The sequence below is a fragment of the Neofelis nebulosa genome, chromosome 7, assembly GCF_028018385.1.
Source record: "Neofelis nebulosa isolate mNeoNeb1 chromosome 7, mNeoNeb1.pri, whole genome shotgun sequence".
In the NCBI taxonomy this organism is placed as follows: Eukaryota; Metazoa; Chordata; class Mammalia; order Carnivora; family Felidae; genus Neofelis; species Neofelis nebulosa.
Window position 1 is genome coordinate 18895684 of NC_080788.1, and position 24138 is coordinate 18919821.

General features: G+C 46.8%; 1 protein-coding gene across 4 annotated transcripts in view; it reads right to left on the reverse strand.

Moving 5' to 3' along the window:
* Nucleotides 1–24138, reverse strand: part of ADAMTS17 (ADAM metallopeptidase with thrombospondin type 1 motif 17) — a 346524-nt gene that overhangs the window by 167279 nt on the left and 155107 nt on the right. For all 4 annotated transcript variants that reach the window (XM_058736751.1, XM_058736749.1, XM_058736750.1 and 1 more), the window contains exons 9-10: nucleotides 4034–4174; nucleotides 1433–1583 (exon numbers count right to left, since the gene is read on the reverse strand). In XM_058736751.1, coding sequence (XP_058592734.1) covers nucleotides 1433–1583; nucleotides 4034–4174 — 292 coding nt within the window. The remainder of the gene's footprint in view (nucleotides 1–1432; nucleotides 1584–4033; nucleotides 4175–24138) is intronic.

A 24138-nucleotide genomic window follows, 5' to 3' on the forward strand; every position in this document is an offset into this window, starting at 1 on the left:
GGGGCAGACAGCCAGGGATGATCGAGTCCTGGGGCCCACTGCATCTCCTCAGAGAGGCGTCCTTCAACCCTGCAGCTGCTGGGCAGAAGATACAAGGCACAGGGGTGTAAAGTGGGACTCAGCTCTCCATTACTCAGCCTGGACGGGACCCTTGCTGGCACCTCCGCAGGGCAATGGGGGAGGACAATGCTGGGCACAAATGCCCTTTGGGGAAACAGCTAGCAGGAGGTGCTAGCCTGGTTTGGGGGTTTCTGCACCCCAAACAATGGACTGGGGACTCCACCCTGATTTCCCAGACCAACTCCCACATAGCCAGGAAGCTCTCAAGAGGCCGCCTCCTGCCTCCCGCGGTCCAGGCTGACTCGTTCTGCTGGCTGCGACCCCAGGGTCACGTTCTAGAGGCACAGTCCCTGGTGTGTCCCTCTTGGAGATGGTCCTGCCCTGGGCTGGGGTCTCGCTCGGGGAACGTGGCCAGCCCTCCAGCCTCCCTCCCTGGGACCAGATACCATCTTGAGCTCCAGCTCTTGGAGAGCCCTCCCTCAGGCCAACTGCCACTGGGTGGCTCCTGAGTCCCACACATCCCCAGCTAGTTCTGCTTCTGTCCTTCTGCTCCAGAATGGCACAGGCTCTGCTCCTCGACCTGAGCCAACTGCCAACGCAGGTTGCTGTGGCCTCCACTTGGTCCATGGCATGGAGACCGTGCTGCCCCAGGTCCTGGCACCTCTACCCCAGCATCCGCACCCACAAAAGTGGCCAAGCCACGGCCTGCTGTCAACAGCATGGTGGGGGAAGTGTGTGCTCTGGGGGTGAACAGACCCAAGTCAAATCCCTGCTCTACTACCTGCTAACCAAGCCATTTTGAATGACCGCTGAATCTCTGAGGCTTGGCGTTACCATCTGTACACTGGGGACAGCAACCCAGGGAACCTGTGGTGACGGCTCATCAGGCTCACACGCGTTTAGAAGCCTTAGGACAGGGGTGCCTGGGTGGCTCCGTCGGTCGAGCTTCCGACTTTGGCTCAGGTCATGATCTCACAGTTTGTGAGTTCGAGCCCTGTGTGAGCTCTGCACTGACAATGCGGAGCCCGCTCGGGATTCCCTCTCTCCCTCTCTCTTTGCCGCTCCCCTGCTCGCTCTTTTCCTCTCTCAGAATCAATCAACTTAAAAAAAATTAAAAAAAAAAAAAAAAGCTTCCTGTGTGTGGAAGTATGTCTATGCACGCATGTAACTGCATGTGTGCATGTGCGCACGTGTAGCTCTCTACAGGTACACCTATGCAAATGCCCGCAAGGGCGTACGTAAACACGCGTCAGGGTAAGCGAACAGGTGCGTGCATATACGTGTGCATGTGTGTGTGTGGAGTATGGATACCTGTGTCCTCCAACAGAAGCCAGACGCTCCATCCCAAGCCGGTCCTCCCGCGGCTGCTTACCTCCATGTTTCTGCAGAAGGTGGCATTGGTGCCAAACAGGATCTGGCATTGCTCGTTGGCACTGTAGTGCATGCCTGGCAGCTTGTGAGGGAGACGCACCGCATGCTGGCTCCTGGGGTCTGTGACCAGCAAACAGGTGCTGACTTTTGACCTGAAACAGCCAAGGGGCAAGTTGACTTATAAGGCTACTTCCCAGGTTTTTGTTTTGATTTGTCACTCAAGAGAAGGGGAGAAGGACGCATCTCCGAATTATGTATGGGAAGATGACCCAGGCACTGGACTCTTTTTCTACCTGGCCAAATGCAGATCTTTACTAAGAAGACAATGAGGGCTTAGCAACTAGGAAAGGGCCTGGGAATAACACCCCGTGAGGCTAACGTACTTTTCTCAAGTTTGAGCTTTCTTGGGTGAAAATCTATTTCTGAAATCGATTCCCACAGTATTTTCTTTTTTTTAAATTTTTTTTTTCAACGTTTTTTATTTATTTTTGGGACAGAGAGAGACAGAGCATGAACGGGGGAGGGGCAGAGAGAGAGGGAGACACAGAATCGGAAACAGGCTCCAGGCTCCAAGCCATCAGCCCAGAGCCTGACGTGGGGCTCGAACTCACGGACCGCGAGATCGTGACCTGGCTGAAGTCGGACGCTTAACCGACTGCGCCACCCAGGCGCCCCCCCACAGTATTTTCTTAGAATACATCTTTGAGGGGTGCCTGGGTGGCTCAGTTGGTTAAGTATCCAACTCATGGTTTTGGCCTCTTGGTTTTGGCTCAGGTCATGATCTCACAGTTCGTGGGTTTGAGCTCTGTGTACGGCTCTGTGATGACAGCTGTGGTGTCTGCTTGGGATTTTCTCTCTCCCCCTCTCTCTCTACCCCTCTCCTGCTTCCTATATTTCCCTTAAATAAATAAACATTAAAACAAAAGAATACGTTTTTGAGCAAAATTATCATGAATAAAGAAAAAAATAGAAGCTAGGGTCATTTTTGCTTTATTTTGAATAAAAAACAAAGTGCTTATTTCCAACTCTGCAGACTCTCTTGGAGAGCCTGTGTCAGGCCATGGCAGCTGACTGGTCTAGGTGTCCTACCTGAGCACACATTCTGCCCTCAGTAAAAACCGGCTGGAGGCACGATTTGCAAAGGAGGTCAGGATTTCCACCACGATGGAAACATTCACAGATGTTGAGAACAACTCTGAAAAACTGAATTGGGGGCTAAGAGCCTGTGGCTCCCTTAGGAGGTTAAATATTTGAATGCTTTTGCTTTTCAATTCCCAAAAGCAAGGCAGATGGTAGTAGAAAGGAAACCCAGCCTCACCCCAAGATTCTTGAAGAAGAGAGTTGCACGCAAGTATACACAGGCCGACGCTGGCCACCTCCCCCAGGCTCAGACACACACAACACTTTAAGAAAGGCAGTGGGACCAGCAATGTGTATATAAGCAAATGAAAATATCCTGCCTTGTTTCACTGACCCTTCTGGGGAAAATGAAACAATGTCAAGAGGTTTACAACAACATTTCATGGAGATTCTTTGATAACAAGTACTCAGGAAGAAATAGACGCTATTAAAACTAATGAATCCGTTTTTAAGCCTTGTGTAGCACATAATTTCTCCACCCAGAGGAAATATCATGAAAGAAGACCCAGGATAGGGACAGAAGGCAGAGTGATGCCCGGCTTCTGCATCCCGAATTCACGAGGGTACTTTAATGTGTTACTGAACCGCAAAGCTCCGTACGCAGGTAAGACTCAGTTCCTTCCATCTCCATGTGGTGGACGGACGACTACAACTAAGTACGGAAGTGATCGGGGTCTACCTGTCAATCTGTAAGTTTATCCCTGAGGTCTTGACACTAAGGGATCCTTATGGTACCTGAGCAAAGACTTTGTTTGACGAAGGTCTGAAATCAGACGGCCAGCTCTTCTGTAGCAATCTGCAAGTGGAATGATGCAGATATATTCTGGAAAGAAGGTGGCAGCGAGATAAACACAGCCCATCCTTACATGTGAGGGGGGAGGTGAGCAAGCCCTGCTCCCCAGCAAGTGTGCCCCCTATCAAGGGAAGCAGGCTGAGCGTTAAGGAAGTGACTTTTTCTGTAGCACCCAAGGACACCGCTATGGTGGTGTCCACTCAGAGTCAAAGTACTGCAGAGAAACGAAATGGGGTTCTTTTCAAGTCCTGGTCACTGTGCTGATATTCTGTCAATCAATAATGCATTTACGAGTAGCAGCTGGGTGCCCAGCATCCTAGCATATGCACACGTGAGAGGAAGTTTTGGCCAGATATAGGAGACTCTGCGCTGACCACCTCTTTAGGCCAGATCAGAGTTCTAAGCGATTCATTTCTCTTTCCCACACTTGCTAAGACCTCAATTATTATTATGTCTTCTGGAAGCACTTGTTTAGAAACATTATTTTATATTTTTTATTACTTTTTTTTTTTTTGAAAGTGGGGGCGGAGCCTGATGCAGGGCTCTCAACCGTGAGACCATTTTCACAACCGTGAAATCAAGAGTCGGACGCTTAACCGACTGAGCCACCCACACGTCCCAGAAATATTTTCTATTATAGTGCTTGTACGGAATGATTCAAGGACTTACTTGAGGAAGTTTTCCAGGTCATCTCGGCTGCAGGATGACCAAGAGAGGTCACTGGGGTTCCGGCCTTTTACCCACTCTCCTGACATGATGTGGGATCTGCCAGCGCAGGATGAGTGGTCATCATCATGGTTCATTCCCAAGCTGCCCGAGGGAAAGGAAAAGGAGAGAGGGACGCTTATGCTATAGGCTTTCATCTGCAGTTCCAGGTTCCAGCATACCATGCTAACTTAAATCAGGTCTGAAACACAAAGAGTGACACAGGCTGACACCCAGTACACTATTCTCAACAAAGCAGACCAGCAACCATGAGCTTATAGAGACATTGAGTGATGACTTCCTTACTTAATGAACGAAGACAGAGCAGACACAAGGAGCATTTGCTAAGTATATGAATAAATGAAAAATTACATTAATGCTGTGATATTATCATTCTTACACTGTAAACTTCTGATGGTTACGCTTATTTGTGACACTATAATAGACCAATGCTAATGATCTAAGTGTATTGCTGTCCTATGGAGAAGTCATTATGGGAAGGTCTAGTGGGAACCACCCATGACTTTGACTTATATAATAATATCATGGGTGTAAACCTTCAAATCAGTGGAAAATGTGGCTTTTCTGTCTTTCACATCATTATACCTGGGTCCACCAACATCATACCTGTGGCCTCCATGCCCAGTTGTACCTAATAGACACCAGGATGCCTGTCTAGATGTATGTGGCTGACCGCACACTAGAAGCTGAACAAGGATCTTAGTTTGCTCACATGCTGTCACTGGGGTAACCTGAGGCACAGAACATACAAGATCAGATGGCCCACACTTTGCTGACCTGTGATATCCAGGGCAGAGATTCACTGTGCAGAAGGACGCCCATCCTTTGCCAACAAGCCCAATGGAGAAAACATGTACTTCCTTTCATTCAAAAATATTTACCAGAGGTTTCCCAAGTGCCAGCTAATGGACTACAAAGATACGACGGTGCACAAAATGCCATCCCTGACTCCAGATCACTGCCTGCCTGGGCAAGGAGACAACACAAACAGAGATAATTATAAAAAGAGGTTCTAAAGGCTTCTCTGGAGCCTCATTTTCCAGTTTCCGTCATACATCTCTGACCATCTTCCATCAATGCCCCCTGCTTGCTGCTTAATCCTGGGGTCTGTCGACAGAGGCCTGCCTGTATTCTTACTCTGCACACCCTCCAAGCCACTCCCATACTCTTGCCAATGGAGACACTCCCTTCACCAATACCATGGGGAGCTGGATTAGCCAAAGCTATCCTAGTCCTTGGAAAACACACCACCTGGCACTCGTGCTCCTGAATCCTCAGACTGGCAGGGCAGTCTCTGATCACCCACATATCTGCTCCTGTGAGTTAAGGGAACGCTTATCAAGACTTAACTGCATTTATTCTTAAGCCTATTTATGTCAGTAATACTTGCTATTTCAATTAATACATGAAACACGAGAACAAGAGTAGTTGTTTTCATGAAAACTAACTTAGCTCGCTAAAAATAGCCCACTGCCAAATTGGATGTGGGCAAGACAAGTGTAAGAGATGAGGGGAAAAAATATCATAAAAATCTGGTCCAGACTGCTTCACAAGGATCTTTTGTATTCTACCCAATCTAAAAAAGAAAAAGAAACTGGAATTTGAACTCATTTCATTATAACTCGTGGTTTGTGTGAAGAAGGTGACGTGCAAGGGCAATCAGCAGACACATACCCTCTAAGAAAAAGCGTTCACCGCCACTGCAATATTGGTGAAAAAATTAACATTTTCATGGCTTAAGCTTAAACCAAATGTTTAAGGCACCTAAGTATAATTTCTTTACGTTTCTCCACTTGAACCTTGTTTTTTGGTGGGGGGGTGTCAATTGGTCAATTGACCAACTACTACCCTGTCAGAAGAAAGCTTATCTGTGGTGCCATGGACCCATGTGTTGGTGGCCATGTTTTTCCGTGGTCCAGACTGCTCTCCTAGATGTCACCCTGAACAGCACTCTCCCTCTGCATTTCCCAAAAGGCGCTTCCAACTCCCCAGGGCAGTTTTCTATCCCTGGTGGAGTCTCTACCAGTGAATGGCACAGAGTGGGCACTCTGTGAATATTTACTGAATAAACTAGCTATTTAATAATGGAGAAAGCACCACAAAAATCAGAGAATCCATGTCCATTACGAGGGCACTAAGTCTAGCACCATGGCGTCTTGCTCAACAGAATGATGAAAGCCTTCTCTGGCTAGATTCAGTCTTGCCCTCTTGCCAAGAAACCAGGTATCCGTCCAATTCAAGTTAAATGAAGAGCCAAGAAATTGTCAGATAAATCTGACCAATAGGAGTAATTTAGATACGTTTCTATTGGTTACTTCACTGAATAAAATGAGTCCTATTTTTTAGCACCATTGTTCAGCTTTTTAGTTTTTTTCCCTGCTTGTTATCTATCTATGCCAATAGGTATCTACAGCTATCCATCTGTCTATCTGCCTATCATCTCTTTGTTTTGTGTTAACTTTTTTTTTTTTTAACATTTATTTATTTTTGAGACAGAGAGAGACAGAGCATGAACAGGGGAGGAGCAGAGAGAGAGGGAGACACAGAATCTGAAACAGGCTCCAGGCTCTGAGTGGTCAGCACAGAGCCTGACGCGGGGCTTGAACTCATGGACCATGAGATCATGACCTGAGCCGAAGTCGGACGCTTAACCGACCATGCCACCCAGGCGTCCCTGTTTTGTGTTAACTTTTGAAGGAAGTGGCTGGTTTTTCAAGTGCCTTTAGCAAAGGATGCTAAAAGGCATCTTAAATTTGTCTTAGGGTTTTATCTGATATCTTTAAATGAAACTAGAGATAGGGTTTTCAAAATAAACAGATCTTCTGAAAATTTTGATGGATTTCGGTGAACTCTGCTAAATGTGTACAGGTTCCAGAAAGAAAATGTCTCAGGAAAACAGTGGCTCCGTTCTATCTTCAATGACAAGGTGTAAGCACGGTGCACAGACCAGATGCAACTGGTCTGCTGTCACCCTTGGGGAATATAGTCCTACAGAGAACCAACCTGTGAGTCAGTTTTTCTTCTAGCTTTGCACTTTTATAAGCCGGTTCCCATCATCCTGGGCTGGGATCCCCTGAGTGGCCACCAGATGGGTTTTTTCAAACAACAAGGATGTTGTTTGGGAAACCACAACGGGAGGAGATCCAAGTCCTGGCAGAATGGCCTCACCACCTATGGAGGAATATTTCATCTGTGACCACTTCTAAGTTTTCTCTCGTGGTCAAGTTGGTCGTAAAATGAAAGAGGTTCCTTTGCTCACACTGCCAGACTCTGCTGGCCAGAGGGCCTGGTCTCTCAGGAGACAAAACTATGTTTAAAACAGTGCTCAGAAAAGCTGACTATGCCGTCGATAACCATATGCCTACACAGTGTGCTATGTTAGTGTTTCACTAAGCCGGCCCCAGAGAAGGACTTCCCCAAGGAATGTTCCAGTCAGCAAGATCAGCCAAGAGTGGGATTCTTGGATTTCTGGAGCCTGTTTCTAACACAGATCATGCTTGATCTAGTTTAAAATGTTCAAATGCTAACTAAGTGCCTCATAAATTTACAGTTTGATGAACTAGCATTGGGCTGGGAGTCCTGATATTTGAGGTTTACATAAACTACTGTTTAGGCTATTTTTAGATTAAATTCAGGATTACTTGACTGAGAAATGTATGTTGTTTTAGGTTTATGTCCCAGGGCATCTATTACTTCTGGCAACATTATATTTAACAAGAAGGAGTAGCATTAAGCGAACACAGTAATTCTGACTCTAAGTAACAGTGGGGTTAAGGACACGGACATGCCTCATGTCACATGTGACTGAGATTTATCAGACACAATCACAACTTAATGGCCTTGAGTTGATTTTATCTTAAAACAAGTAACACATTGCTTCTGTATTAGCTTTAGGAAATCCAATATGTACCATGCAGGGAGTTCTAAAAGAATCCCTACAATGTTTCACCCCTCCTAGCTTCACCCCAAATCCTGAAAACCATGGAGACGGCTGTGTATTTTAGGTTTGGTATATCTGCCATCTTGAAAGTGTTGGTTTTACCTGGCTCTGAGTCTGTTTCTCAGAAGCTTTGGGATTTTGACAACAGGTATACAATGAGGTCCCACCTCCCCTCCAAACAGGGAACCTGGGGAAATGGCTCCCGTGACATAGCCTCCACACTGAAGGGGCTGCTGGCCAACCCAGGCCAACCCTGTTAGCCCTGTGGGCATACTGACAGTCCATTTTCAGTAAGTGCTCACTGAAGCAGCACTCCGCTGCAGTAATAGGGATGGCTCATGGCAGTTTCTAGGAAATAGTAGTTAGATTTGTATTAATTCGTATTACTTAACAGTAACAACTAACACATCAGCTTTATACTGGAAGGAAAATTCTCGACTGTCGACACTTCTTTGACAAGAACCACACTGTGCCCTCAATCTTCAGCTACTCAGAAACGTCACTTGCAAGTATTAAAAGTCACTAGGAGTAACAGGTCGCACTCATTTATCCAGCTTAAATTGTCATGATCATCAATAACCCGATTTAGAGGGAACAAAACAACTAGGCAACAATAACATCAAAATCCTCTCCCCCCACCGGAGGAGGTTTTGTTTGTTTCTGTTTTTGTCCAAGGAAATGAGCCTATCAGCCTTCAGGGATTCAGTAGCAATGCAACCAGCAGAGTAGATCTGGGGTCTCTACAGACTCAGCTTTGCCTCCTACACACACAGGATCATCACAGTAAGAATGATCCTAAGTCACCATGAAGTTTGGATCACCAGTGGGTAAATAATGATCAGCACAGCGTTGGTGTTAAGTGTGCTTTGCTGTAGTGGATTATATCACAGCAGCTGACAATGGTTAAGACACATGCAGTATACACCGTCTCTCTTCACTCGCCAGAGCACAAAAGTAATGAAAACACTCAAGTTCCTGAATTTACGTATAAGGGATTTTGATGTCAGGTATATGAGTCAGGTCTGTCTCCTCCTTCTGCCTGGGCTTGTGTATTGTGTGTTTATCCGTACAGAAGATTCCCATCAAACGGGCTCTAACTTTTCATTGAACAAAAATGCAACTGACTGTGTTGAGAGAGAGGTCAAGAGAGAAGGCGTGCATAACCTGAGTGATTCTGGCCCTCACTCTGGTCCCTGAGCGTGTACATGTGCATGTGCAAGAGCGTGCATGTATGTGTGCGTGTGCAAGACCGTGCATCCCCTAAGACAGTGGGACAGCTCTGTGTATCTGCCCTCCTCTCAGGAGGTCTCCGGGCTGCTCTCTGTGAATGCAGCACGACGCTGAGGGTGATTATGGTGTTTCACAACACACATTTGCATGCAACATGGGCACAAGGTATGAAGTTTAAATTTTATCTGATGCTTGAAGAAATGGCTGCCGGTTCCAACAGGGGCAGGAAGATCAGGTGTGACGGCCTTGGTGTCGGGTGCCTGAGGCGCACCTCCGAAAAGCAATTTTTAAAGGTAATGTTGATAAGTATTTTCACCTTTTATTCTTGTTTAAGAATCCACTCTGTACAAGCAGTTGCAGTATCACTGGGCCATCATTTGGCCTGAGTATCTTCACTTCTATTTCCATTTGTATCTTTATACCCTCCAGATGAAGCAAACACTTCCTTCATTCTTTTTTGTTTTTATTATTTTGTTTTAATGTTTATTTATTTCTGAGACAGAGAGACAGAGCATGAGTGGGGGAGGGGCAGAGAGAGAAGGGGACACAGAATCTGAAGCAGGCTCCAGGCTCTGAGCTATCAGCACAGAGCCCGATGCGGGGTTCGAACTCACAGACTGCTAGATCATGACCTGAGCCAAAGCCGGACGCTCAACCGACTGAGCCACCCAGGCGCCCCACTTCCTTCATTCTTGATGAGCCCCTTTGGGGCTGTAAAACTAGGGTGACTTGCTTCAGGTCACACACCAGGCCAGACTCTTTTTTCTGAGACTATCTTTCCAGGCCAGGTAGACCACAGCAGGCACGGTGGCTCTCGATGATGAGGCTTCTCCCCTTCCGGCACCTTCCCCCATAGACTCCCTTCTGCTTGGACACGTTGCACACAGAGAAGCTGGCTTCCAATTTTCTGATAGTTTAATGAACATATGTAAACAAAGAGATGATACTAATTCAAAGGGATACATGCACCTCTATGTTCATAGTAGCATTATCAACAATAATCAAATTAGGGAAGCAGTACGAGTGCCCATCAACAGATGAATGGATAAAGAAGATGTGGTGTATATATATAGAATAGAATATTACTCAGCTGTAAAAAGAATGAGAACTTGCCATTTGCAGCAACATGGATGGAGCTAGGGAGTATAATGGTACGTGAAATTAGTCAGAGAAAGACAAATACCATATGATTTCCCTCGTATGTGGAATTTAAGAAAGAAAACAAATGAACAAAGGGAAAGAGAGAGAGAGAGAGAGAGAGAGAGAGAGAGAGAGAGAGAAACCAAGAAACAGACTCAACCCTAGAGGACAAACTGTTACTAGAGAGGTGGGGTGGGGGGAAATGTGTGAAACAGGTGAAGGGGATTAAGAGCACATTGATCATGATGAATGCTGAGTAAGGGACAGTATTGCTGAATCACTACATTGTACACCTGAGTCTTACATAACAGTGTATGTTAACTAATTTAAAGTAATTAAACTAATTTAGTTAAAATTTAAAACAATAAAAAAAACCTATGTAGAAAAAAATTTCTGTTGCAAGTATGTAGTTTATGAGTAGACTTCAATTCAACCCTAGTAGATGATGTAAGTGTAGACACGCCAAAAAACATACACATCCAGTAAAGGGTATCAAGATTTGGATTTCTCTCAAGAACTGTCAAAATGAAAGTCTGATTGTGAGCATGTCTGTTTCAGGATAGTGGTCATCTCGTAATTCCTGTTAAAGGCTTTTGAAATAAAATGAATTCTGAAAGAATCTGCTAACAAGGTGAAGTTTTCAATGATAACATACCTTAAAGAAAAAAGAAAAAGGAAAAAAGAAAGAGATGATATGAAACCCCATTCTCATCATGCAGAAGCAAGTGCTATATTTGAGGGTCCTGGCTTTGGAGTCACACAGACTTGGATGAGGATTCCAGCAACTGTGCACCTCCAATTCCTCATCTACGACTAAACAGGGACAAAATCTTAATGCCACTCATTTATTTGTTCATTCATTCAACAAATATTCGTCAGGTATCTTCTACGAATAGAAGTCTGGCAGAGGCTAGACCCCTGCCTTCGTGGAGTCTGTATTCTTTTTTTTTTTTTTTTCAACGTTTTTTATTTTTATTTTTTTTATTTTTGGGACAGAGAGAGACAGAGCATGAACGGGGGAGGGGCAGAGAGAGAGGGAGACACAGAATCGGAAACAGGCTCCAGGCTCCAAGCCATCGGCCCAGAGCCTGACACGGGGCTCGAACTCACGGACCGGACCGCGAGATCGTGACCTGGCTGAAGTCGGACACTTAACCGACTGCGCCACCCAGGTGCCCCTGGAGTCTGTATTCTAAAGGACTGGAAGCGAGGCATACGTGGGAACGAACACACACACACACGCTTGAGGGAAGAAGGCTACAGTCCCCAAACTGCAAACCCGGTGCCCTCAGAGAGCCACAGAGTTAACGAGGGAGGTGGGGAGATGCCACACCAAAGGGAAGGTGGGCTCATGGTGAACGGAAAAGGTGCTACTCTGTCAAATGCCTTTAAATTCCATTTTTTGCGGCGCCTGGGTGGTTCAGTTGGTTGAGCATCTGACTCCTGGTTTCCACTCAGGTCATGATCTCACAGCTTCGTGGGTTCGAGCTCCACATTGGAATCTGCGCTGGCAGTGTGGTCTGCTTGGGATTCTCTCTCTGCCTCCCTCTCTCTCTGCCCCTACCCCACTTGTGCTGTCTCTGTCTCTTTCAAAATAAAATAAATAAACTTAAAAAAAATTCCATTTTTCTTTTGCAGTGAGCTAACTGAATAGAACAGGTCTGTCCTGGCAGATGTGGTGCAGGGACTGGAGTAAGGCCCCTGAAGAGCAGCTTTGTGGGAGCCCCAGAAGCCCAACTGCTCTTGGGAGGCAGTCATCCTGTCCAAGACTGCAGACACCTCCCAGGACACCTGTGAAGGATAATCACTGATGACCACTGGTCTATACCACTCGTTGCCCTTTGTAGGAAGAGCACGAAGATGGGGGTCCATGGCACAGCCTCCCGTTTCTTTACATCTCCCAGCAGCAGATCTAGGTTTGAAAGCACACACCAATCACACTCTTGCTTGTTTCTCTGAGCATCCAGCAGCCTGGGGCTGGTGAAGGCTTGAGGCACACAGGCCTGGAGGGCTGAAGCTATTGCCATCTTAGTGAAAACCATTTCCTGGCTCTGATAACTCCTACTGGCTCTCCAGCCCCCGTGCTTCTGGTCCTTCCCTCACCTCCCCAACCCATGACAAAGATAGTCCTTACACTGTGACATGGGCCACCCTTCCCTGCTCCACCAGGTCTCAGGGCAGGGCTGGGCACATGGCAGGGCTCAATAAATGGCTATAGAACAAAAGCAGCACGTGGACATCTAGGTCCATATGACAGCTCAACAAGCACCCAGAATACAGGCTACCTGTGGTCTCCTTCCTCTGCCTCATAAACACAAGGATGACTCCAGGATGGGATGGTCCCCAACATGAACACATGAACAAATGAGAGGCACCTTCTTAGGACATCCATAGCCTTCTGTGCATAGGGCCCTCACTGCTTAAAGCATTCTGTGAGTGCGTCCAGGGCGAATGCTTCCATACGCTTCAATCAAATGATGCTTAAAAATTTTACAAAAAAAATATCTACAAAGGTATGTTGGGTTTCTGACCTGGGCAGATATTCTATAAAAGGGGAGAAGGGCATTTGAAGTGGATTCCTGGTAGACATTCCAAAGATGCTACGAAAGGTAGCTACATTGATAGAATAAGGACGTACCCTCCCAAGGTGACTACTTAGAAGTGACAGCATTGATTCGGATGGAAAGGCTGTAAGTGTTAAGAAAAAATTCCATCTGTGTGGCGCCTGGGTGGCTCGGCCAGTTAAGCCCCTGACTCTTGATTTTGCCTCAGGTCATGATCTTGCGGTTGGTGAGATGAAACCCCACATTGGGCTCTGCACTGACAGTGTAGAGCCTGCTCAGGATTCTCTCTCTCCCTCTCTCTCTTTCTGCCCCTACCCTGCTTGAGCTCTCTCTTTCCCAAAATAAATAAATAAACATTTAGAAGAAAACAGAAACTTTACCTATGACAAGGTAAACAGACTAATAAGCCAATTCTCCTTTCCTCTTTGTGTGTGTGTGTGTGTTTCCAGAATTATCTCAGATATTTTAAGAACTTTACTCCCATTATGCATTTGGCTTGTTAAGTTCCCCAAAAGGCCTTTCAGTTTGGGACTGCACTCAATGAACTAATTCATTTGGGGAGAACTAGAATCACTAAAGTTTCGAGTCTTGCCATCCTGGGACACAGGCACCTCTTTATCTTTTCAGGCTTTCTTAAGTGACCTCTGGCAAAGTTTTATTTTGTAAAGAAAGGTATTACATTTCTTATTAGCATCATTCCTGGGTATTCCAGATCTTTGGCAGATGTGTGGAATGAGGTTTGCTTATCATTCTTCTGTAACTGATCTGCCTATGTATAGGAAAGCCATAGATTATTCTATATTGGTCTTGTGATTTGCACCATGATGAACACTTATTGTTTGCAATAGTCTTGTCAGATGATTCTTTTAAAAAAAATTTTTTTTAAATGCTTTTTATTTTTGAGAGAGAGACAGAGACAGAGTGCAAGTGGGGTAGGGACAGAGAGAGAGGGAGACACAGAATCTGAAGCAGGCTCCAGGCTCTGAGCTGTTAGCACAGAGCCTGATGCGGGGCTTGAACCCACGCACTGTGAGATCATGACCTGAGCTGAAGTCGAACACTCAACCGACTGAGCCACCCAGGCGCTCCTGTCAGATGAGTCTTTTACAACATGCAGATAACAACCACTCTGACTCTTCCCTTTCAATGCGTATACCTTTCTTGCCTTATGAAATTTGGCAGACTTCCAAAACAATGTAAAATATTGTTAGTTACCACATGGGCACCTTTACACTGGTCCCAAGTCAAATGGAAATGCTATTAATACATGCACACTGAATACACCTGCTCTAGAGGGCTTCTAGGTAGTTAAACTGGCTCAACTTAAGGACATTTTCTTCTAAATGATCATTTGAGGACTTCTTCACTGCCATTTCAAAGTAAACACTAAGAGAGTTTAACATGGTGGACAGAGTGATGGTCCAAGGAGAAAGAGGTCATTGCTAGTGTTAAAGATTTGCCCTAATTAGTTTGGGGACCTAAGACAAGGTTCCAGTCATATCAGGACTGTCTTCCCATCTGGGAAGTGAGGGGCTTGAACCAGATGACTATTAAAAGGTTTTCCAGTTCAACTGGAACGTATTATGTATGCCAAGTGAAATAAGTTAGTCAGAGAAGGACAGATATCATATGTTTTCACTCATATGTGGATCTTGAGAATTTTAACAGAAGACCATGGAGAAAGGAATGGGGGAAAAATAGTTAGAAACAGAGAGGGAGGGAGGCAAACCATAAGAGACTCTTGAATACAGAGAACAAACTGAGGGTGGATGGGGAGGTGGGGGAGAGGGGAAAGTGGGTGATGGGCATTGAGGAGGGCGCTTGTTGGGATGAGCACTGGGTGTTACATGTAAGCCAATTTGACAATAAATTATATTATAAATAAATAAACATTTAAAATGATAATAATTTTAAAAAAACAAGGTTTTCTAGTTCAAGATGTAATCATTTCATGATTCTTAATCTGTAGAACTGAATACAATTTAAGGTAGAGTTGCTATTCAGTCTTTTAATAAGAGCTGACTGAACATAATCTTGCACCAGGCATTTTCGGGGCACCAGTTTCACAGCAAGGAGCGGCACACACAGGCCTGCCCGCAGAAATCCCACGGTCTGGCAGGGATCACAGATAAATCAATACGTTCTGACCCATGCTGTCCAGTGAAATTTTCTGTAATGGAGGAAAAATCTCCCTGTGTGCTGTCATGGCACATAGACCACAGGTGGCTACTGAGTGTTTAAAATGTGCTATGTGACCAAAGAATGGAAGTTCTGATGATACGAAATTTTATTTAAGATAAATTTCAAGATCCACCTGTGGCTAAGTGCCACCTCGTTGGACCGTACAGCTGTAGCCAATAATGCCATTGAACTAATTTGAATACCACCATTGTGCTAGGAGCTGTGGATATCATACACTGGTGTAAGAGTATATCCATGTCCACAAATTACTTACAGACTTACAGATTCTGGGAGAAAGAAGACAAGCTGATGACACACCTGGAGAAGAATTAGTGGCCAGGCGTAGCTATCAGGAGCTAAGAGCCATCTTAGAGAAGGGAAACTTCCACACATCGTCTCATAGTGACTTCTTGTACGACCTAACTTACGCCTAGTTTTTCTGCCTGCTGATGGTTATGCTGCTGGTACCACCTGTGAAAAGTCCTCCAAATCCCTGGGCTGGAGGGTGAGGTATTGGAAGAGCCTGGATATCCTCTGAGAGCTTTTCACAGCATCCAAGAAAATGAAAGAACATCAGCCTAAGTCGATTTTGACAAGAAGGTGCCTGGAGAGCAAATAAAATCTCTAACAGAAAGAGGGATGCTTCTTCTGTGCAACTAAACCTGGGACATTCTCAGTATCAAATCCATTTAGTCAAGGAGTGACATAAAAGAGTGTGCCTTTGCTGATTGAAAAAGTGAATGGTAAGATGTTAAGTTCTGTGAGGTTCTCCTTAGCTTTTTAAAAGGAGAACATTTATTGGGAAAAAAAGAAAACATTATTTTTATTTCAAAGGAAGACTACAAAAGCACTGAGCTCTTCCAAAAATAATCACAGACACAATGAATGCCATCCTGGCCTCAGAGCTGTTGTCCCTTCTGTGGCCTGCTCTGGGGCCTACAATGCAGAGATGCTCCCAGCCAAGGGTTGGTGTGACCTGTTGAAGTCCAGAATGCTGTGAAGCCCATGTAGACACCATCAGCTCCAGAGGCCAGCAGCATCAATAAGGCTGACATCCCTGTGATGTGCTCCCCCCACCCTCCCAAATTGCATGATGGTTCACTGGGCCTCCTGTTCTCCATCAAGTCTATGGTGGGTCCTCCTTTGGCTTAGCTGTATTTGATGGAGGCATGCATGGGGCATGGGAATGAGGTAGGGAAACTGAAAGACTCCCTAAAAAATCTGCCTATTGCCCCTTTTCCTGCTTCTACTCTTGCTAGGACTTGAACCCTCACTCCACTTTACCCATGCCTCATAGTACAAATAGTGTATGTCCTCCTTATAGGGGACAGGGAGTTAATGATTTCTCTAGAACAGGCAACATCTAAGGAGGAACCAGTGAGAATGACCAGACAAAGCTACCATGTGTGTATTCCAGACCACTGGTGCTAAACAGCTGGAGGACACCAAGAACCCTGGGTCCAAGGAATAACACCTAGACCCTTGTCTTTGTTCTAACTGGTTCCTGGATGCCTGAGGGACTTTACAGCAGACTATCACCCTCTGTAAAAAAAAAAAAAAAAAAAAAATGCAGGCCCCAAAGAAAAGACTTGTGCTCCGTTCCTTTCTGAGTCTCCCAGATGCTCTGTATCTCCTCTCTCTAAATCTTCAACAAACTCTGTGCTGACTCCTATTTTATTTCCATCCTGCATAAAACCAAGGACCCTCTTGGCTGGTCCTGCGGGATCCCCTCTGCGTCCGAGGACCTGGCCTGCCAGCATCAGGAAGCGTTCTGAGAACCCAGGCTGATGCAGCATAAGTGGGTCTCAGCTCCACTCACTTTTCCTGGTCTGCCAAAGGTGCATTGCAATGATGGGGGAACCAACCCCAAACTTTCATTCCCGGGTGGATCTACAAGGAGACCACGTGCCCAGCTTGGCGAGCAAGACCATAACAGAGAAGTTGAACAGCACAAAGTGTTTCTCTTTCGATAAACGTGCTCCCAAGGTCCTGCCAAGGAAAGACTGCGCTGTCCCTATCACAGCACTTACTTTGTGAAAGGAAACGGGGAGGTTGGGTGAGAATGACAAACACATGCTTTCTGCTTCTTGGTCTAAAGGGTAATTAGCATAAGGGGGCTGCAGACACCAGAATGGAATAGGGCAGGAAATGGAAGGACAGCTAAAACCTTCCAAAGACGTAAATTCCGGGCTAATCCATCCTACCATCCAGACGTCAAGAAGGAACTTGCAGTTAACAATGGATGGCAACAACTGATGTGCAAATGGAGAGCGCTATCCCAGTTTTAGGGAAATATATGGCCACTTCCAATCCTACAGAGCTGGGCTCTGCACAATGCCACAGAGGCAAGCACTTCAGGGAGCCAAGGTCAAATCTCCTGGTCCTTCTGCAGTGGGTCAAATCTCCACTGCCCAGCTCCACAGTGAGGTAGAGAAGGGAGAAGAATGTGGTTCCTTCTCTTCCCACTTCCAGTATCCAACACCCAGGGTTACCTGTCTGCTCCTGTCCTCCTTGAGTCCCTGATTCAGAGGAACCTTCCCTTTCCCTCCCTGCTCCCCAAAGCAGTTTGCATTTTAACACAGTCAGCCTCAGCACATCCATCCAGAGGAGCAACTGTAATGGCAGGTGTGTTGGGCACTGTGGTAGTGGATGAGGCAAAGAGGGTAAAAAATGATGGGATCCAAGGGCAGGCTTTGCTCACCACACTCATCAGAGGTGGAGATTCATACCCTCCTGTGTCAGCTGAAGGCTGCCGTTCACTACGGTCTGAGCCAGGCAAGCCCAGAGGATATGGAGGCCCTAAGTCGACACCCTAATCGTGTGCTCATTCATCTACCAACACCAACTCCATGCCTGTCACATACCAGGCATGGCTCAAAGCACCCATGTGCCCATGGGACATGCATCAAAGGTGCAGACAAAGGTGGCTCTCTCCCTGAACATGGATGCTCAATGGGATGTTAACAGTGGGAACTGGGAAAGGAGATGTGATACAATGGTGGCCTCCTGCCTAAGAAGGAGAGAGCACCCAGAAAAGCAGAGAAACAGTGTTTTCATTGTTCCAGTACCCGTTACATATATTGCCTCACTCACAGGATACCTTACTGTCCCCACTTCACAGAGGAGGGAAATGAGGCCAATGGAGAGGGAACTAAGAAGATGAGAAGCTTGCCCAGGGTCAAATAGCTGATAAATGGTCAAGCACAATTTGAGCCTATGCAGTATATACTCTGAACCTGCATGCATGGCCCAGCCCTTTGAGGATGAAATTTGCCTCCACACCCAAAGGAGAGCAAATGATGGGACCTGCTAACCCATGCAGGAGTGGCTTGTCTTGAAGGTCGAGGGGCTGGCAGAGAGCCCTCAAAATACTATGGACTGGATATGAAAACCCCTTTTAGGATTAGCAGTGGAAAGCCAAGAGGCACTGGAAGGCTCAAGGTCTACCGTCAGGGTAATGCCAGTAAGACAGTATGGAGCGAGAAGAGGGGCCTACAGAGTGTGGACATGGCCTTGCAGAGAACAGGTGCTGGGCAGCAGCCAAGAGCCTTCCTGGGCCCAGCTTGGAGGAATCACACCTCTGGTTCTCTGGGGACTGAGACACTCAGGAGGGGCTTCAGACTTGGTCTCCTTCTAGACACCTCCTAGTTCTCTTACCTGAAGCATGCATCTGAGACATTGCTAGCACCCACTCTACCCTCCAGCCTTCCCATAAATACCTGAGGCTCAGAGGACATGGGCAGGAGAGGGACACAGACATATCCAGGGTCATGAAAAGCTGGGGGGGGGGGCACGTTAAGGTTGGAGAATGACTCAAGGAGCGTGGGATCAGGGTGGGGAACCTTGAAGTTTTTGTGATCTCTACCCATCCTCTCCTTTTTGATATTTGAAAATTTTGCACATTAAAAATATATTACTAGGAGACTGCCACTCAGGATACTGACTCCTTTTCTGGTTGAGACCTAGGCTCTAAAGAGCCACAAGATTTGAAGCATTAAGGCTTCCTGAAGCTCCTCTGTCTGAGCCAGGGTGGAAACCAGAGCCCAAAGAGAGATGCCCACCCAGTACCTTTCTGCCAGCAGCAGCAAACACTTCCAGGAACCAAGGGTTTCCTGCCAGCTGGTCTGAAATCAGATTTCTGGTCTACCTCCCAGGTTCTGCCTTAATCCAACCCAGCCATCTTGTGAACAGCGATGGGAAACAGTGTCTAAAGCTTGAGAGGACGTCACATTAGAAATCCTTCAAAGGTCCTCTATGGACTTGAAGATGAAATTTGGTGTGGTGTTGGAAAACCTCATAATCAGGCCTCAAATGACCATCTTTTAGATTTACCTAGAAGAAATGCCGTACGTTCATTGGTTTTGTATTGGCCTCCCCCACCCCCACCAAGGAACAGAAGGACAGTATTTTTCTCCTTTTTAACCACTGGCATCCCTTACCTAAGCAAGAGTATTTTCAAGTCCACCTAGACTTAGCAACTTTGATTTGCTTGGAAGTTTGGATTTAATAAGCTTTCCATTCACAAACGGTGGCAACTGCCTGATTTCTCAAGGGAGGGTTTTCCTCAGCCGATAGGAGAAGGCCTGGCTTGGATAAGTGTAGGGTAGAAACTGAAAAGAGACAAGGGGGTAGGAGATGAAAACGGAGTCTCCCCCCCCACCCCCACCCCAGTGGCAATCTCAGTCACTAATTCTTCTAGGGGCTGCTGTGTTAATGGGCGCTGGAAACCAGCCCCCAGCACTTCCTAACCCCTTCAAAGGCAGTGCAGAGGAGGGGATTAGCTGACCTGCAGGAGGGACCTGCTGCCCAGAGAAAACCTGCAGCTTCTCCAAGTTCAAAGACCCCTGAGGGACATCAAAGGGCACAGGATGCTCCAGGCAGCAGAAACCCTAAGGATAGGCTGCTTCCTGCTCCTAATGACCATCAACCCCTTCCTTTCCTTAAAAACCACACATCAGGAGGGGCTTTATGGCCTAATTATTTGGACTCTGCCTTTTCCACCTTTCCTGGGGCGGGGGGGGGGGGGGCGGTTGGATTGAGAGTGTGGGGGGAGGCATGTGCATCCCCCTCCCTTCCTCACAGAACTGTGAAATATATGCTATGCGTCAGCAGGCCTGAGAGGGGTGCAGCCCCAAACAACTGCAGCCCCACAGCAAGCACTGTATGACTCCCATAAGACCCCAAGGGCAACTCCCACAAAGACCCCAGGGCCTTTGCTCAAGCCCTTCACCTCTCTGTAGATGCCCCTTCCCACACTTCCTACCAGCTGAGGTCCTCTTCTTTCTGTAAGGCCCAGAGGGCAGATAACGGCCTCTCTGTAGCTGCCCTTGACCCTGCCCGAGGATCCCTCTAGCCTGAGCTGCCAAGCACCATGGTCCTTCTCTCAAGAATTCCCTAAAGGCAAAACTTGTCATTCTTCTTTACTCCTCAAAACAGCCCAGAGCCTCCCTACAGTCTGGCCCTGTGCTCACCACACAGAAGGTGCGGATAAGTGTTAGTTAAGTGATAAAATAATAAATAAGTGATAGAATGAAATAAGTGATAGAATAAATTGAACAAAACCAAGTTGAGTGTATCTAAGAGTTTCCCCTAAAAGCTTTCACCCTCATGGGTCTAGGGTCTCTTTGCTATATTTAGGTGGTAGGGTCAGTCTGAAAACATCACAGAATTCTTGTGGGTCCTTCCTGCTGCAAGTGTAATAAATCAGAAGCAAGCCGCCACACCTTCCATCCGCAACAACGGGTTCCCTGTCCTTCTTCTCCAGCTGTAAAGCAGGTTATGTCCCACTTAATGAAATTGAGCACTAGAGACAGAGAATTTCAGAGACCAATTCTACAGTCTTGCGACCAAGAGGGACCTGGCTCAATTTCTGCAGAGCACTGGCTCTCAAACACAGTCACGCAGTGGAATCTCCAGGCGATCCCTAGAAAACACTACCCCACCAGCAGAGGTTCTGATTTCACTGGTATGAGGCATGACCTGAGCATCAGATTTTTAAATGTTCCCCAGTGATGGTCAAGTCCATTAGGACCGCTGCCACAGTGTTGACCAAGTGGCTCTTGATGAAGGAGCATAAGGCAAGCTGACAGGCTGCAACCTGCCCCCCCCCCGCCCCCCGCCAGGTGCAATATGTGTGATATTCCTTCTCAGGCACTCCAGGCTGCCCAAGAACAAAGGAAAGGGGGAAAACAAAGGGCTAACTAATAGAGATCATAGTCCTGCAGGACCTATGTCTCCATCACCCCTCCATAGTAATGTGGGAAACAAAGGAGAAGAAAATGGCAGATAGAACTAAACTTCCTTATAACCCACTAACAAATACTTGAGGCTGGCAGAGTAAAACATTTCCCCAGGAACTCCCTCCTGTCTTAATGCTTTGCTAGAGGGAAAAACAACCTTAGGCCTCCAGTATCCTCTGAGTCTTCTTCAGCATATGGAAATCTCACTGGAAACTTCCCCTGGACTTCCCCTAAGAACCCCATAGTATATAACCAGTCTCTCCTTATGTCCCAGGGCAGCTCTTCCTGCCCATGGGTCCTGTCCCCGTGCTTCAATAAATCACCTTTCTGCAGCAAAGACGTCTTGAAGAATTCTTTCCTGGTCATCGGCTCCGGACCCCATGAACCCACTATCACCCCAAAAACCTCATCAACTCTCAGACTTCAGTGCACACTAGAATCCCCTATCAGGGCCTGTGAAAACTCAGAGGGCTGGGCCAGAAACTCAGAAACCAGAGTTTCTGATTCAATAGGTCTAAGGGGCCTGGGGATGGGGTGACAGGGAGGGGGATAATGATTTGCATTTCTATTAAATTCCCCAGGGATGCACAGCTGAGACCCACTATTGATGGTTTTACCAAGTGTCCCACATTGGCCTTGGGTGACAATCACCTGAGAAACTTTGAACACACCAATACCTGGGGCCCACCTCAGACCAAGTGAATCAGGATTCCTGAGCCTGTGGCCAGCACCTGTATTTTTGAGAGGCTCCCAAGTGAGACTGGTGTACCTCCAGAACTAAGAACGTTGCCTCCAGAAACAGGCTGTCCGTTAAGATGGCAGCAGGGGACCACACAACAGCTTCTTCCTATGCTGAATGGAGATGGGCCTCCACGCAGCTTCCATGCACAGACCCCACGCCTGCCTTCGTAGTGAGCACGGACCGGAACCCTCACTCTTCGTGCTGTGACGGAGTGCAAATATTTGAGATCACACTCTTGCCCTCCTTTGCTCTTCCCTCCTCTTGCCCACACATTCCAGGGAGAAGCCCACATTGGTAACAAAGAGCAGGACTTCTCATCAAGCTTTTGGCCAAGCAACAAAAGGTTTAGGGACAAACCCTTCTTGGTTAGTCAAAGTCAAAATCCTAACTGTACTTTATATCTGCCTGGATTCCCAGATTGGAGGCAAGACCGAGGGAGCGCATTACTGTTGGTAGATTCTGGACACACACACACTACAAGGCCCAAACGTATCATCTGTAAATTCGACCCCGATGGTGAAGATTCTAAGGAACAGACCAATTTCGGGAATGGGACTCCCCCAATTGCTAAATTATTAAATGCTAGTCTGTGTGACTTTCCGTGAAGTATTCTGGGTCCTGTATATATAGACTCATTGTTTCTCTAACACCAAGGGTTTGTCTGAGAAATTTCAACCCAATTGAGACCTTGGGGGCTTTGTTACTGCCATTTCTTTTTCCTTTTTTTTTTTTTTTTTGAGGCTCTTAAGCAATACTTTTTATCTTAAAAGAGAAATCTTCGCTTCTCCTAGTATAAATTATAGCTTCTTACAGTAATCACTACTGCTTAACTGGCATTCAATTTACAGGATAAAAATATATTCTTTTGGCCGCCTTAACGACTGTGTACACAGCTTGTCCTCAAACCCTCTCTGAGTTTTGGCTCAGAGCAGCTATCATGTTAAGAGGATGGAATGCGGTTTCAAGCAATGCCAGGAGTATTGCATAAGCGATAATTGATATTTTTACTAGCGGCAACTTTGTAGTTGATAATGGGTTATTAAAACAGGAAAAGAGGCCCTCCCCACAGAATCCCATCTGAGATGTAAAAGGAAAGGTGTTTCAGACAAAAAGCCCCTAGGTGTCAATAAAGGGTGGTTCTGGCAGGTCCCATATCTTCCAGAATGTGCAGCCCCAGGCAGAAAGCAGAGAAGAGTAACCTCCTTGTTGCAGGGTCTCCACGGCTGAGGCCAGGGCAGAGGCTGCCTGTTCACCCAGCCACACGCGACCCGGCTCTAGCTGGGACTCTGTCACACTTTTGGAGTGAGGCAGGGACACAGAAAGAGCAAGGGTACCAAGTGTCCTGCCATCCCTGCTCCTTTTCAAAAAACAATTTTGATACTGGCTTTTATTGAAATGTCTGCTTTCAACCCTTCTGTAAACCTAACAGATCAGCATCAAATCTGGCCACCCCGATGGGGCGGAGGCTGACTGGTCTGAAATAGGAGCTGCCAAGGGCCAGCCATCCGTCCTCATCTTTGGCCACTTCCACCGCCCAAGCCGTATCCTCCAGGTAGGATGTCAGGGAGGCTTCACCTACTTGAAGGCATCAGAGGGCTCATCCACTGCAAATACCATAGGTTCCCCTGCCCCGCCCCCTGCATTTTGAGGTTTTCAAGAGAATCCCAATTCTTTAGGCAAAGGAACCAATGCACTGATCCTTCGTGCAGCAAAGGAGGCTGAGGCAGAGCAGCAGCTGATGTGCAGGGGGTGGTGAGGGAAGGTGTGCCAGGGCAGGATGGAAACACCAGACCTTAGGGGTCACCTCTCCTCACGGGTCACCTTTTGTCACTTCATTCTCACTCTCATGAAGTCACCAGCTCATGCTCAGTCTTCCTCATATCGCGTCAGCACCGAGTCCAGCTGCAGGGGCCACACCGCTGCTGATGTGAGTGGCCCCCCAGGAGTCAATGCGGTGGCCCTGCTTTCTGCTTTGCAAGATTTCGTATGCTTTCTGTCCCTTCACCCTCCAG